The sequence below is a fragment of the Acanthochromis polyacanthus genome, chromosome 5 (genome assembly GCF_021347895.1).
Source record: "Acanthochromis polyacanthus isolate Apoly-LR-REF ecotype Palm Island chromosome 5, KAUST_Apoly_ChrSc, whole genome shotgun sequence".
NCBI classification, from domain to species: Eukaryota; Metazoa; Chordata; class Actinopteri; family Pomacentridae; genus Acanthochromis; species Acanthochromis polyacanthus.
Genome location: NC_067117.1, coordinates 28,508,148 through 28,525,077, shown reverse-complemented (window position 1 = coordinate 28,525,077; position 16,930 = coordinate 28,508,148). Strand labels below are relative to the sequence as shown.

At 39.2% G+C, this 16,930-nt stretch overlaps 1 protein-coding gene across 1 annotated transcript in view; it reads left to right on the top strand.

Annotated features, from left to right (window-relative positions):
• The first annotated feature begins 1,140 nt into the window (after positions 1-1,140).
• The window catches only part of LOC110955772 (copine-9-like), a 209,958-nt gene continuing 194,168 nt past the window's right edge, over positions 1,141-16,930 (top strand). The window contains 1 exon segment of the mRNA XM_022200897.2: positions 1,141-1,583. Coding sequence (XP_022056589.2) covers positions 1,507-1,583 — 77 coding nt within the window. The 5' untranslated portion in view covers positions 1,141-1,506.

Genomic DNA, 16,930 nt, shown 5'->3' with positions numbered 1-16,930 from the left:
TTTAACGTATCATGTGAGTCTTCTTCTGCCCTAAATAGAACAATGGTGTCCCACTTGTTTTAGGAAGCAGGTTGTTTTAAAGAAGAACAATGACAAATATTAAAGTTTACATTGGTGAAGTGCTGCTACTGCAAATGATGCAGGACAGAAAAGCTAGTAGAAAACTGTTAATCATGTCTTAATATATTTATTTATCAATCAGTGCTTTATTTCTAACTGACAGCTGCACGTTAAAACTGTTACACTTTAAACTTCATATACTGAAACACGGTGTGACACTGTCCCATAATGCAGGATATCACCTTTGACCAAGTTAGCTCCACAGAATCAGTTACTATGGTGATCTATCAGGTTAAAAGACAGCCACCTTTGTGAGACAAAAACGCTGACTGTAGGCTCAACATACCTCCTGTTTTGTAGTACAGCCCTCAGCATTAGTAGTGCATTTTATTCCCTCTCTCATGTTCTGTTTTTAGTCTTACTGTTTCATCTAGTATTTTAATATTTTATTTTAATAAGAAAATAAAGCTGGTCTCCTTGTCAGACATCAGGATGAGGAGGCTTACAAACTGGTCTTATGGTCGCCTACATGTAGCAAAACTAACAGAAGAAGATGACCTCCAGATTACATGGACTGTCTGTGTAAAGACACTGGTGCACTGATGACAAATGAGATCAAGTCATCAATGACAGACCTCATAGTCTGGGGAGGGACTGTTGATTCTTTCCAAAGTGCAGTGACAATTTGTGAAGCACTTTGAAACAGATAACTCCGTCTTACAAATTTTCAGAAAACTTACATTTTTACTGTTTACTTGAGATAATAACACTAATAATTTATTTTTTCTCTATTTTGTCATGTATTTTTCTACTGAGTCAAATCCACTCAACTTCAGTTTGATTGATATTATCTCAAGTAAACAATAAACAAAAAAGTTTTCTGAAAATTTATCAAAGCAGAGTTATCTGTTGTTGCAAATAAACTCTTCAATCATTATTATTATTATCATCTGTTTTTTAAAAATAGCTTCTTCCCACCTGCTGTTGCCTGTCTCCTACCCGAGTCTATCGTGGCACTAATCGCCCTCCATACAGGGACCACAAGTTGCGTCCCGACGCAGCCAGAAGAACTTGTGGAGGTCTCTGCCTCCACCTGGCGATGGATGGAGAGAAAGGAAGCTTCAGGATCCACAGCTGTGCTCCGGTGTCTCCCTTCCTCTCTCTCTCTCTTTCTGTCTCCCCCACTCTCTCCCTCCCTCTCTCCCTCTCTCGCTCTCTCTCGCCATGAATGAAAGCCTCATCCTCAGGTATGCCTTCTAACCCTCAGCTGCGCTCCAGCGACCGTCAGCATCCACAACAACTACAACCGACACCGGCAGATTCTCCCCGTGATTCCCGGGTGGATGGAACAGACACGTTATATTCCAGCAGAGAAATCCGCCTCGTAGAATAAGTGCGAACTTCGGCGATTGAGAAGAAGTGATTTAAAGAATAACAGCCTCAGCCATGGCGACAATAGGGGAATTTGACCCGCTCAACTCCACCGTACCTGCGACCAAGATTGAAGTCACCGTTTCTTGCAGGTAAGCAGCTCCTTTCTCAAACATTCAGCTCTTTAAGTTCACACAATCTCACATTTCTGAACACTTAAAGTCAGTTTGGTCGTGATAAATTCTGAGGCGCGCTCTTTTTCTTGTGCGTAATTCTCGCGCGTATTTTTTCTTCATCAGTATTGTGTATCTTTAACGAGCGCGGAGAAACTCTTTTCTTTTTTGCTTTTTTTTTGTTAGGCTGAGCAGGAATTTGCATGTGCTGTGGGTGTAGAAGTGCGTGGGGGAGCGCGGTAACCAACAGTAGCAGGATTTATTCTGAGTGCCTTGGAGAGCTCCGGAGAGCGCAACTCTGAGATCACATGAATGCGTGGATATTAAATGTGCCAACTGACGATAAAGAGAAAAAGACAGAGAGGAATGCTGATGTGAACAATAGATGTTTTAATACAACCTGAAGGGGAATCATCTAACAGCACTAAAACTCATTTTACGAGACTCTAATATTAGCACATGGAAACGGCACCAACACAGGTTGAATAGGAAGTGTAGCCATCCCTGGTTCGGAATAGTGATGAAATATGTCAGTATTTAGTAGGAATTACCTTTTTTCTACAGAGATATGAATTAGGGAATAGTACATCTAAAAATGCCGATGATGAAGTGTTTTTTTAAAGTTTGTTTGTGAATTGTTTGAAAAATAGTCAGGCTAAAAATAAAGACAATGTACACTTTTCCCGTGTACAGGTGATCATTTCCATATGGATTGGTACGCATATGGAATGTTGGACAATGTGCCCAATTAAAGGACACACATGGTGATGACAGTTCTACTTTTATACAGAACTGCAGTGCTGATATTTCTATCAAAACGTCCATCTGTTGCGTTTCCTGATGAACATTAATCTGCACATATCTTCATGTTTCAGGTTTTTGCTTTCTGAATATCTAATTTATCAAACCATACAGTTTTGCTATATCCAAAGAGGTGCAGTATCTCAGCTTCTAAAGGCCCCCAACAGCCCACATTTATTCTATATCATTTCAGTCTGCTTAATCTGAAGATTTGCCAATTTGTTTCCAATTTGCAGGTCCTCTATCCTCACATTCTGTCCCGAAGAGAGAGACAAAATCTGATTTTGAAACCTAAATAGTTTTGCTTCATATTGTGCTCATTTTTTCCCCCCGAAGTTGTGGTTTTAGTCAGATTGATTTTTCCTCAAGCAGGGCTGTTTTATTTAATCACAGATGTACTTTGAGGATGCACCTAATGAGTATTTTCATTCTCCACACTTCTGGTAGTTAATTCATTAAATCATCAATTGACTGTTTAGTGTTTGTGTCAGAAATGGGTGACACATGTCCATCATCATTCCTCAAGTTAAAATGTTCAAATTGCTTTATTTTGTTTTTTTAAACTAGAAAATAACCACCTTTGAATATTATCTCAGACAATGACAGGTAATCAATCATCAAAATTCTTGCCACTAACTAAGTAATTAGTTATTGGTCTTTGGTTATCTGGGGAAATAATGACACTGACATGTACACTTTGAATCTTTTACTAGTTTTTGCTCACCTTTAGGGGTTTTATTCCACCCATGGTTATATTCCTTCTGTAAAAGCTTATGAGGCTAACAAAAGTAATCCAAAATCATTTACTTTTTCAAAACTGGACTATGCTTGCCCCCCGAAACAATTACATGTCATTTATATTTAAAAGCTGAATACTCCAGCACAGGCCACAGCTGGAATCCACCCCACAAATGCCATAGTTTCTTTATAGTTGATGCTAATTTTAAATCCATGTATTGTGCAAATGTGCAGCGATACAATTAACTAGAGTGAATGGAAAAAGTCAATTTACTTGATAAATTTATGTTGTATTAGAATGTAGTTTACTTTTCAGAAATGTTTTGCTTCGTTAATAATCGATTTTATACTTGAATCTCCTTTTGGCTTTTGCAGATTGTGGTAAAAGATGTGAATTTGATGCTTGATTGAAGGGTCAGAACCATAATGTTGTATTTTTTTAATGTAAATTTCCCTGTCAGAGATAAGCACTTGAAGACAAGCTGCTTGGGTGGATTGTTCTCGTACATAAACTGCTTACGTGTTTTCGCATTGTGATTTCTGCAGCCTAAAAAGATTATTGTGGTCCAGTTTACAGTTTAAAATGTGGAAAACACTGATTTCACTGACAAGTTCAAGAGTGTTTGAGCGTCTTTTAGTCCATTGTTTTGGTCTGATTGCTCTTGCTAACCTGGTGTCTTCGAGCTTGAGCAGTTTTGGGAAGAAGCATTATGGGAAATTGCAGCATCCAGATGTGCAATACTGACTGAGACCTATTCATACAGGCTCCATGCCGTACATGAAGATGAATGCTTATGCACTCGCTTATTTTATGTTTTCTATTTTCAATTAATTGACATTACTTTTACAATTAGCAAATAGCGAACATAATGGAGTATTTTGCAATTAAGTAGGTCACCATAGGAAGTGGTGGAGACCAAAACGGAGCGACAAGGAAAGTTTCTGACCCTGCTGGCTATACAGAAACTCCAAATGGATGCTAATGGAAGCTAATGCTGCTCTGTGTCTGCTGGATGTGTAAGTAGCAATAGTTAGCTAATGTTCTTAAACAATAATGAACGCAGCTTTAAAGTTGTTGTAATGCTGTTAATGTTTAATGTTGTTACAGTGTTCTTCATGCCCTCAAGTGGCAAAATCAAGAGTTGATGCCTCTTTAATTTTAATTATAATTCGTGGAGCTGTAACTGGCAAAACCCCTGCCACAGAACTGGAAAACAGAGCCTGTGTATCCTCTCGCACAAAAGCATTTCCATGTCCGAGGTGATGTCTGTATGCTAATAGAGCCTTGAAGCTGCTGATTGTGACAAGCTGTTCCTGGACCTCAGCGTCTCTGGGCCTCGGCAGTCCACAGAGGTTAGGGAGGATCTGTCTCGGCTCCCTGAAGCTGACAGAATAAGGTTGGCTCAGTGGGCCACAGAAGAATCCTCAATGCAGATCAAGCAGACATGAGCTGTAAATACAGGCCAGAAGGAGGAGGAGGAGTCTGGGGTTTTGAAGGCTGACCTTTCTCTCGAGGAAAAGAAATGGAAGAACCCTTTGAGCTGTGGAGCTAAATCAGATCAGGTTGTTGATAATTCTGTTCAACCCCTAATGGCCCCAAAGGTCTTATAGGACACGGTGACTCCTCCAACAGAGGAGCGATTTGTCATTTTAATGACGGCTTCACCCATCCGGTGGGTCAGCTCCAGCTTCCAGCACACTGAGGATAACACTGAAGTACTGAAACACTGAGAAGTCAATTTAACAAAGACACAACAGTGAGCTAACTCTGCAAACTATGACTCACAGACCGTTTTGACCCAGTGTTATGATTATTTTTATATTACTGCTGGGCCAGCCCTCTAAAACCATCTCATTGCCTTGGGAGGTTTGCTACCTGGGTGTTTTAACCTGTTGTTCTAGCCGATGCTAAATGCTGGGTTATTAGTTCTCCCTCTGATGATTAGAGTATGTTATTGTCCACACTGACCTGCTGGAACAGTTATGAAATGAGCTATTACTGATGTTATTAGTGGCACCGGTGCTTCTGAGAATGATGAGCAGTGTTTAGAGGGATATGAATCACTGCAGTTTTTAGTTATTTTTTCAGTTGGGAGCAGTAGTTGAGTCATGAACTGGTCAGAGAAAGTAGATTCACCAGTTATAGAATAATTATTCCTTAACAGTTGCATGATGTTTGGTATTGTTGTGTCAAACTCTGTTGTGGAATTCTGTCCACTGGAGGCCCAGACATTAATGCTGCTGTAAGATTTCTGGCTGATTTGGTGACGCCTTTGGTTACTAGCGCTAACAGAAAGCTCCATTTAAATTCACCAATATGCAGTACAACCAACTGGGAGCAGGAAAAACACTGTAAGCAGAACCTTTGTCAGACATTCTGTGTCTATGCTGCTGTTGAAACTGGTCTTTGTCTTCTGCATCATCCAGTATTTGTGTAGCAGCTTTACCTGCCTCCACATGAAATCATTCTGCAGCAATTAATTTCCTACCTGAGCTCAACCCACAGACTCCACAGTAACACAATGACCCACGGCTTCATTTTATCAATGAAACCTGTAGTCACCCGTGGATACGTCTTCTCCACAGTACGAAGGACCATGTGTTCTTCAGTTATCACTGGCCACAGTTTGTTTAAGAAGCCTGGTGGTGCTCATTAGCTGATTAGCTGCTATATCCTATCCTTACAAGCCATGCAGTGTCAATACAAATACAAGGAAATTCCTTTTTATTTCCTGCCATAAACAACTCTGGAATTCTTCCTTGGCTTTAGATTTGATGATGAAGTTTGCTCCACATGGACCCATGAAAATATGAAGATGCAGAATCCATGAACTGACCTTTAAAAATTTCTTGCATCTTCAAACTACTGGTCAAAAGCAAAGCAGCAGCAGAGTAAAACACCATTATTCTGATTCACCAGAGTGTTCAACAGTTTGCCAAACCTTTTGATTGTGCAATTATTTTGGTAAATTTTCCATTTTAATGGCTGTTCTCGCTTCCCTGCGAGCAAATGTTCCACCAAACCAGAAGCCTTGTTACTATTTTGAGTGAACACAGTTACTGGATCCTATTCTCAGCTCCATCCAACAAGATTGTAGTTGGTTTAAAGTAATTCAAACAAGCCAGAACTTTTTTCCCCAACAAAGCAGAATGATAATGAGGTGCAGTCAGACCATTCTACACTGTTCTGTCTCAGCACTAGAGAACGATCTGGCTATGTGAGACTATGTTTTCTGTGATATGGGGCGTCAGTGGGCAGAGGAGAGACTGATTGATCACCTGCTGCCCACTATTGCATCTGGCAAAAATTGTTTGGCATGTTTCATCATGCTTTGTCATACTTTTACATTCGAACCAACTGCAGACGTGCAAAATCCCACAGACATGAACTGAGTAAAAATAATTATCTGGCTTTTCTGGACTTTCCAAATATTATTGGACCCAAATTTTGATTTGGCATTTTTCTTTTTCAACACTCAGAAAAATCAATTCACTATTTAAAAAAACTAACAAAAAAACTTTTTCAAGTGATTGTTTATAGGAAAAGTGCTTTTGGGGCCAGTGTTTGTACCCTGCTGTGTCTGTTGTAGTCAGCTTGAATAGAATTGGTTATACAGTGAATACTTTATTGTGTTTTAAACCCTTTTTTGTACTTTAATAAGTAATTGTGATTGCTGTTTGTTGCTGTAAGACATTCTGACTAATCAGCTTTTAATGATTCTCATGAATAATTGCAATTCCAAAGTGTATGGTTAGTCGTCTGAGAGACCGGTTTGATGAGAGTTATTTGAATATCCTGGTCGCACCTACATACGTTGTTGCACGCAGTCTGAACCCTGCAGAGGAATGCTGGCCATAAATAGTGTCAGAAAAAATGAGATCTGAGAAATAAATGTAGATTTTTAGTGGGTGTCTGAATACATCAAGCGCGCTGCGTTTCCAGTCTACCATTTTATTCGAGTGCCTGAAATCTGAATGCATTAATTTATCAACTACGAGAACCCTCACAAATTTCACAATGGAACAGAAAAACTAATTATTGCTCAAATCCCACAATACAATGTGCCACATTTCACAGATGCCAAAGTGACTGTTGTGCAACTCAACAGCTGACAGTGATGATGCAGAATGAGGATGACAGATGGACCGTCTGAAGTTCCCTTGTTCATTTATTGCTCATTATTGAGTCACTATTGAAAGTTTATCATAGTCTAAAATATAAAATGATTAATTGGCTTTGAAAATGATACAAATTCAAAATGTCTAGTCCCAGTACTGATCTTACAAGCTGATCAGTCGTCCGGGGAATCAAAAGGGTTTTCTGATCAGAGCTTTACTCAGAAGTCGTGGCTGGCAGTTTTTGAAAATAACTAGATTTTGGATGACCAAGCCTGTTGCAACAAACAAACACCCTTTGAAGGTGGATTCTAACTCTGGTTCCTTCTTTTCCGAGCAGCTGCTGCCTCTTTCAACAAGCCAACCTCTGAACTGAGCCTGATCTCAGCTGCAGCACCGTCAGCATCCTCCTACCTCAGCTCCTCTCTTCATCTCCTGTCTGAGAAAATCCATACCAGTCTGACTCGCCTGATGTCTTTTGACACGTACTTGACATTTGGATGATTTTAAAAAGGTTTCATGTAGCCACACCGTCTCGTTATTGCGCGAGCATATTGTCAGGGGAGGTTATCTGGAGGCGAATATGTGACTTTATTTCAAAAAAGGTTCACCTGATCGTGACTTGTCTGCTTATGCTGCTTTTAGATCTCGAGTAAGTCTGCCATGTTTCGTAATATGAGGCGGATTTGCCTGAAGGAAAAAAAGAAATCAGCCTGTCTCAACGTACTTGATGTCCCGGTTGATCTTTTCTCTCATGTCACTTGTTTTTCCCCAATAAGGGTTTCATCTCAAACGCCCCAGATGTCGTGCTGCAGCTCAGAGCTTGGTAATGAGGTGGATTGCGTTTCCCGCTCAGGTTAAGATGCCCGATGCCGAGCTTTCTGTTCAGATGGATTAGATCCGAGTGATAAATGAGAATCAGCGGAGATTAGGGAGGATGCATGTCTGTGTGCAGGATGAGTGCATTTATATTCAGACAGGTAGCTGCTCAGACCTGCTTTAAGTGTTTTTTAGAAGATGTTTGATGTCACATCGGGACAAAAATAGAAGAGGAAATCCATCATTGTGCATTCCAGTTGAAAAACCTGCAAGACAGAGAGTGGAAAACCCCACATGATCATCGATACGTTTAGTCCAGTTTATGTAAAATGAAAACAATAACAACAACTACTCTCCTTCCAAATAACACTGAAATACAATCATGCCCCTTGTTATCTATAGCAACAGTTTCATTTGCGTGTTTTGCATAAACTTTCAAAGAATTGTATTTTTTAGATAATAGCAATGAATCAAAAGACACCAAAGAAAATTAATGTAATCATGTGGAAGGTATCTCTGGTAGTGATGAACTTGGAGAGAATTATCAGCTGTCTTCCTTCTCAGCTTCTTTTTTGGGTTGTTGGACCCAAAACCTTATTTCTTTTGGTGTACATGCAGCTGTACACCAAAGAGCCAGATATATATTTCATGGCAGACACTAAAAACAGAGCTAAGGGAAGTAAATGCTTGATTTAGATTCATCAGGTTGTTAGAACTGCAACTAAAACAAATAATGGTGTTCCATAATCGTTTGATGTATAAACATGCAACTTTTTGCAACAAAACGCCCCAAATGAACTTTAACTTTATAAATGCTAAGGTGATAATATGTCAGTGATGTTTTGATTACTTGTTTCTGCTACCTCTAAGTAGACAGACCAATAGATGTATAAAATAATGAATCCACTGGCAAGTTTAAGGAAATTTTGGGAGAGTTATATACACTGCATAGCAAGCCTGATGTTGTCCAATGAGTGTAAAATTAGTCCAAAAGATCAGGAAAATGACATGAAAACAAAATGAATAGCTCATTCATTGCAGTGTTTTTTAAGAAGCAACTAGGTCACGCACATAAATGAGGTGAAACTTTGGTAAGTTACAGTATAAACAAAGATTTTTCTCTTCAAAGTGGGTCTCATTCATTAAATCCAAACACAAGGTTCCTTATGACTGTATACATACATATGCATTCATCCATGTTCTTGCTATGTAGCATTTAAAGAAATATCCAAAAATATTTTACATAGATACACACTGCCGTTCAAAAGTTTGGGGTCACTTAGAAATGTCTTTATTTTTAAAAGAAAAACATTTTTTTTCAATGAAGATAGCATTAAATTAATCAGAAATCCAGTCTAAAAAATTTTAATGTGGTAAATGACTATTCTAGATGGAAATGGTTGATTTTTAATGGAATATCTAAATAGGGGTACAGAGGAACATTTCCAGCAACCATCACTCCTGTGTTCTAATGCTACATTGTGTTAGCTAATGGTGTTGAAAGGCTCATTGATGATTAGAAAACCTTTGTGCAATTATGTTAGCACATAAATAGATCTTTGAGTTTTCATGGAACGCATGAAATTGTCTGAGTAACCCCAAACTTTTGAACTATAGTGTATATTCCCTATTATTATGTATGCTTTTAACGCTGTTTTTTAAATATACAATGGCTCTGCGTTTGAATTCCAGCAGGGAGCGCTGAAGTTGAAAAGTTTCAAAATCACATCAGGACCAAAAACATTTCTTGAATAAAATGTATTGACACTGTTTTTGCTTTGATCACTCAATCCTCAGCTTCGTTTTCACACTCTAAAAACAGGTCATGCTTTCTTAGACCGACGCTAAACTAGCTTACTGAAAACACACAACAGTCCATCATCCATCTTCCATTACCTGTGCCTGCTGCTTCATCTCATAGAGAATCAGGGTCGGATGGATCCTATTATAGCAGACATTGGTCGGGACATCGTGTTCACCCTGGACAGGATGCCAGTTCATCACAAGGCTAACTCAAACAGACAGACAGCCCACTCACAGCCATGCCAAAGGCCAATTTAGATTCAGTTAACCTGCCATGTATGTCTTTGGACTGCGAGAGGAAGATGGAGAACATTCAAAGTACAACAGAAAGGTCAACCAGGAGGTCCAGACTAAACACTCCCTGTCCTAAAATGGTTTACAGTGTGGGGAAATGTTTGCTAGGTTAGCTACACTTTGTAAACAGGACAGGTTCTGATATAAAGTACATTCATGTTAAGCTTACTCAAATCACTCTAGTCTTTCAACAGAAGCTCCAATAGGCAGAGGCAGGGTGAGTTCCCACATCAAAGCCTTCTGTAGGCTTTCAAATCTCATTAATGGAGCAGTGATGTCCAAAATGACCATTGACACAATTTTTAAAACCAGATTTAGCCGTTGAGGCCATAAACAGTTGTTAAAGTAATGACTGACTTGATGTTAGTTACTGTTTGTTCAAACCTGACTGATCACGTTTTCAGTTTAGCAATAAAAAAATCTGAGGTAACTGAGTCCATGTGGGTTTAATATCCTGTAAATTCAAGATGAATGTTTTCTTTCTTTCTCTGTTTTAAAGTAGTGCTCATGTGTTACTTGAAGGTGCAGAACAAGGAAAGTCTCATCCGACAGATCAGAGAACATTTTAGGCGTCATTATGCTTATTAGTCTTAAATAAATATATTTTCTATATGAGAGCCTTGAGGAAGCAGCTTAATTAGAAGTTGTCTCTTCCTCATTTTGCAATATCTTATTTCATTGTGTTTGATATATGGCTGTAATTCAGCCAAACAACACTGCAGTATATTGGAGTGCTTTGGTGCACAGCGAACGATATCTATTTCTATTTGGTTTGTTGTCCTTGTAGGTTTAGTTTGTGCCTCTTTCCTGCTTTTGACTAGTCATTGCTATTTGTCTGAGATCTCTGGAATTACTTGTCTTTAAGTTATGCTGATAATGGCCCTACAAAGAGTTCCCCTTTTTGCCAATTTATGGTCTTCAATTGGTGTGTATACAAAATGAAATATACGGTAAATGAACACCAGATTTAAGGAGGTTATGGAGAAATTCTGATATTTCGTTCTGTTACATTGGAATCAGATGACAGATATAGTAGTTAATCAGGTATATAGAACAAAAAAGTGTCAGTAACATGTCGATATGTGTGTTTAGATGAATAGAAATCCTTTATATTAGGTGTCTGCAGACGTCATTATTTCATATTCCTCTCAGATGATGGAAACAGACAGTATGACAGTGTTTCCCTTTTGCTCTGTCACAGCTGCTGTGTTGACATAAAAATAAATCAGCGGTGACATAACATTATTCTGCTGCGTAAACACACATCTGATTTGATCACTTGTCAATATGGAGGCTCCCCCCCTCAGAAGAAGAAGCTCCGGTTCGGCTGCAGAGCGAACACGGTGTTTGTGTGAGCGAGCGGCTCTGTCGGATGATGTGTCAGCGTGGATGTGGGTTAGACAGCAGTCAGATAGCGTGGAGGGAAGCCGAGTTGTTCCTTTTGTCTTATATAAGTGGCAGCCTGCCTGCCTCCGTCGCTGCTCTACATGCTATTAGATGAGCCGAGTGTGGCGGCCACCCTGCAGTCTGCAAAGATTACTGATGGTGGAGGATTGTTTAAAAGAGACAGGTGGAAATAAATGCCCTCATCTCTGTAGCAAGGAAAGCACCTATTAACCCCAATACCCCCTGACATGTGTCCCCGACTGGTGGGATGCCACAAGTATAAAAATAGCTCCTCAGAATGGATGTTCTTTATGATTTCGAGGGTACTGGAACAGAGTAGAGTTGGACCAAAGATGATTATTAGAACATGTTATTCATTAAAACTCGCGTGTGGGGTTTCACATAAAGTAAGTTCACACAATGATAATTAAGTCTACCAGGACCAGGAAAATCTCTCTGTTTCACAGTATACCTGAGTTTTAAATTTATTCCTGTGATGTTTCAGCAATCATTAACCATGGTAACCGAGTAACCGTGGTGACAAAGACAGTGCAAGTGACAGCTGAAGTCACAAAACCAAGTACAATCAAAACTAGGAGCAAAAGTCAGTTGAGTGTTGATGGTTTTTATGTAATTACTCTCACAGACAGAGCAACAACAAGAGGTCCACAGTGCGGGTTATTCAGCAGCATTTTTTTGTATTTGGGTCAATTATTGATAATCAAGAAAAATCGATCACCGATATTTGTGACTGATGTACATTAATTGTAATGTTTTAACATCATGTGACAGCAGAGAACCTATCATTTATAACTAGGCTTCTTTATTAATAAAGGTGACTATAAGTGAATATGTAAAATAGAAATAGGAATGATTGAATTAGGAGCTCTCCTTTGTTTATGTGAGACCAACTGAGATTAATCAGTTTGTGTCCTGCAGTTACGTCTGCTGTTCTTCTATATTATCTTAATCTTTCACTCTTCTATCACTTTTATTGCCCACTAAGGTTCATATCTTAAAGCATTATTAATGATTATTTTCCAGACTCTGTTTCTGGTTAACCTGTGGCTGTCTTGTAACTTAACCGCTAGCTTAGCCTTAGCCACTCTGAGAGAAGCTAATTTCCTGGTTTATGCCAACGGCTTGTGTCTCTTGTTCAGTTTTTGCTGCTTGAAAGACATTTCTGAGACCGCAGAGTGGTGACAGACAGATAGAGGAGCTGAAGTAGTCCATTTAATTCATCGATAATCCATCAGTAACAACACAGATCATCAGAAAAATGCCAAATATCAGGAAGGATAATCAGCCAAAACTATCCCTAGTGAAAACTGTTGTTGCCAACATGATCAGTGAGTCATTACATTATCTGAAAGAGTGCCGTGTTTCTTTGTTCAGTAACATTAAAGGTAGCATCAAACAGCTGCCCAACTACGCTGACTAACTACTGGTTGTTTAAAGAACACTTGCACTGAAGTAGGAGCCATCTTGTCTTGGCAGTTATTTAATGGAAATAAATAGTATTTTTTGGGTTGTTTTTTTTTTGTTCGTGCCAGATTCTATGAATGGAAGAGTGGATGTAAGTTTCAGAAAGTTTAATGAGCTGTTTGACGAGAGTATGACTCATGTGAGTGTGAAAGTTTTTTATTATTCTTCCGAGAAGCCATTTGAGAGTCGCACTGCTGCTGTGACGGCTGTACAGTTCGGTTGGTGGGCCGATGCTAGAAAGCGACATTGGCAGCACTTTCAGAGCGAAATGCCAGGTAGGTCAGTGAGCGCAGGGTGCCAGGACTTCACAGTGGGAGAATGTCAATCACAGCAGGGGACGGCTCTGATTGGATACTCGGCTTCTCCCACATCGTGTCCTGATGGTCTCAGACATGAGGCCACTTTACAAGCAAAAACCTTTGCCTCCTAAATAAGATCAGTGCCTCAGCGAAGTTAAGCTTCAAAGGCGGTTTCCGAATGTGAAGCACCAAACAAAACCCTTCAAAGTTTTCAGATGACAGGCAGGCGTCCTCGCTGTGTGCATATCTGATTATTTTCTGCAGCAAAGCAGATTGCTCTCTCTAGTGATTCATTGCCCCTTGTTTGTCATAGACGTGGGAGTTGTTGCTTTATCAGAGTGGAGCTTCTGCTAACAAGCAGCCCCTAATAAGTCCCTCAGTACACGTGTTCACCCAACTTAGTGGGAAATCATTCAAAAATGTATGCAGAGCGACTGGTAATATTTCAAGTTTCATTTTATATATCCACTCACATGTCAGTCCCAATATAATACAATACAACAATAAACAAAAACAACATCACAGTATGCAAAAAGGATGGTGGGATTAAGCATTAAGAAAGAGAATAGACTTGGTAGCATATCCCTCAGGAAATGTCTTGAATTGCCTGCAGATGTACTGTATGTACCAGTGAGCAGTGTGAGGCTCTCAGGAACACACACATGCATCCGTAAAGCTATTTATAACAGCGTCATGGCACTAATAAACAGCCACACGATGCTTACAGAGAATAACGCAAATTTATAATTGAAGGATATGCAGAAGTGTCACCAGTGATCACCGGAAATAGGAACAAACAAATGGCAGTGTTTGACAATGATTTGTGATAAATAAAAGAGTTTGATGTGATCATTGAAAATATGCAGTCACTTTAATTAAGCAAGAAAGGTTTTTTTTTTTTACATTCATGCAACTTGATATTTTTGAAAGATGTTTCTTTTATTTAACGTTAGTTCTGTAGTCTAATACAACCCTTTCTATCTAAACTTTTGTGACTCAACACATTTACCAGTGAACACTTTGTTAGCTTAAAAAAAGACTACAGCTGCCATGAAATTTCATCATAACCTCTTTCCAGAGTTGGACCCATGATTTAACCCTTAGTAGTGCATCAAACTGATAAACTTGCATGCAACTTGATTCTAAAGTTGCCTTATTTAAATGTTCTGTGCTCTTGGTTGGGCCACTTTCATTCAGGGGTCACTCAGTTGAACAGCATCTAAAGCTAAAGTCGCCCTTACATGTCAACCCATTTCTATGCCTGATTGATTCACCCAATGGATCTGTAAAATCCATAAAAAAAATCAGAAGGATCCAGAAATGACACCAATGAGTATTAGATATTAAGACTAAAAGCAATGTTTAACTGCAAGGAATACTCAGTGACTTGTAGATTTTCTTGTACCCATCCTCTGACTTATGCTTTTCAATAATCTTTTCACAGAGTTGCTAGGAGTGTCCTTTTGTCTTTATGGTGTAATTGTAGCCAGGAGTACTGATTCACCAATGACTGGACAGATACAGGTGTCTTTATACTACAATGAAACATTCCTTACACTCAGATAATCTCAGTCCTACTAATTGTGCGACTTGTGAGGCTGGACTTCGGCTGAATTACGTGAGTCACTTTCAAGAGGGTGTATACTTATGCAATCCCTTATTTTCTATTTGTCAATAACTGTCTTATTTGGTTAGTTTTTGTCCAGAAAGCCAGAATAAGTTGACCATGTTCAGTGGTAGAAAGCACCAAAAGGGAAAAACTCCTAAGAGGGGTGAATACTTTTTGTAGGCACTGGAAACGGCAACAACAATGTCCGAGCAGCAACCTGCCACACTGAAAATTTCAAGTTTTCCTGAGGATTTGGATGTACAAAAAGGCAGTCATGCTAGTTTTTTTTTTTTGCAGTGGATTGTTCATTTTAATGGCAGTGCTTGCCTCTCTGCATAAAAATATTCCACCACAACAATTCCACTGTCACTAATTTGAGGGAATGCTGAAGCCGTGTCCTTTGCTGAGCTTCACCCGTGATTGATTTTAAGAAATACAAACAAACCAGGGCATTTTTCCCCTATTGGACAATGATGTCCAATAGTGGTGCAGCCATACTATTATGTTCTACAGAATGGTCAGACTAATTGAGAGCACTGCTGGAACAACAAGTTAAACTATAGGGATGCATGGTTGTTTAAACACAATGTCTTGTTTTCTATCGAGCGTGTAAGATCGATAGTTTTCATTTTTTAAAGCTTTATTTTATTTTGGGACCATCTTTTCACAAAAAACTAAGTGTGCTATTGTTAGTCTTGATTGGACTATGAAGGCTGACAAGTCTATTCAGACAATTCTGTCAAGCTGGTGACACTTGGGTTAATGGTGTTTGTTAAAGGCAGCTGATAACTGAAATATTGAACAAACAACAATATGAAACAGCTTTTTATATACACTACCATTCAAAAGTTTGAGGTCACCCAGACAATTTCATGTTTTGCATGAAAACGCTCCCTTTTATTCATGTGCTAACATAACTACACAAAGGGTTTTTAATCATCAATGAGCCTTTCAACTTCACTAGCTAACACAATGTAGCATTAGAACACAGGAGTGATGGTTGCTGGAAATGTTACTCTGTACATCTATGGAGATATTCCATTAAAAATCAACCATTTCCAGCTAGAATAATTATTTACCACATTAACAATGTCTAGACTGGATTTCTGGAAAAAAAAAAGCTTTTCTTACAAAAATAAGGACATTTCTAAGTGACCTCAAACTTTTGAACAGTTGTGTATATGATCTGATAAACAGTATTCCACATATAGATTTTCAGCTGATTAAAGAAGATTTTTATTGAGGTTTCCTTGTCTTGATGCATTCTGCTTCTTTGACAGAGCGTGACTACTGTCCTCCAAAAATACGAACGCTGTAGAAATAAGTCATTTGTGCAGAGAACCCACATGGCTCTGTTTTCTTGCACTACAAGCTGCCACACTGTATTAGCAGTGGAGGGCTGCCGTACTGAGTCCCACGCGTGAGCATGAACATACTGTATGAACACACGAACAGAACAGCGTGAACATGTGCGGGTGAGCACTGTGCAGCTCCCTGCAGTCGCCCTGAGACTCTCCTCATCACCCTGACAGCTACGAACCCTCGAGAGTCCAACGTTTCAATCTGTCAGTTCCCACATCTCAGCTCTTTATTGAACACTGTGTTTATTATCGCAGTCAATTCTCACTAATGTGTCAAGTTGTTAGAAGGAAATTGGGTTGTAATCCTGGCACAGATTTGATGTGTGTGTTCAGATGCTCTCAGTGTTTGTGTGCGTGATTCATTTCCCTTGGTGCAGTGACAAAATGAGAAAACACAACATCCTGTTATGTGTCAACTTTAATAATACTGACCAGAGAGGGGGAGTTTGCACCTTAACTCATGCCTTTTCTTGTTTGCACTTCCTACCACCATGATACATAGGATGCTGCAGACTTCTGTTATTCTGCTTTCCACAAAATGAATGGAATAATGAAGAGCAAGCACTGAGGTTGGAGCAGAAGGTTGGGTTTTGGATGCAGTTGGGTTTTACAAAA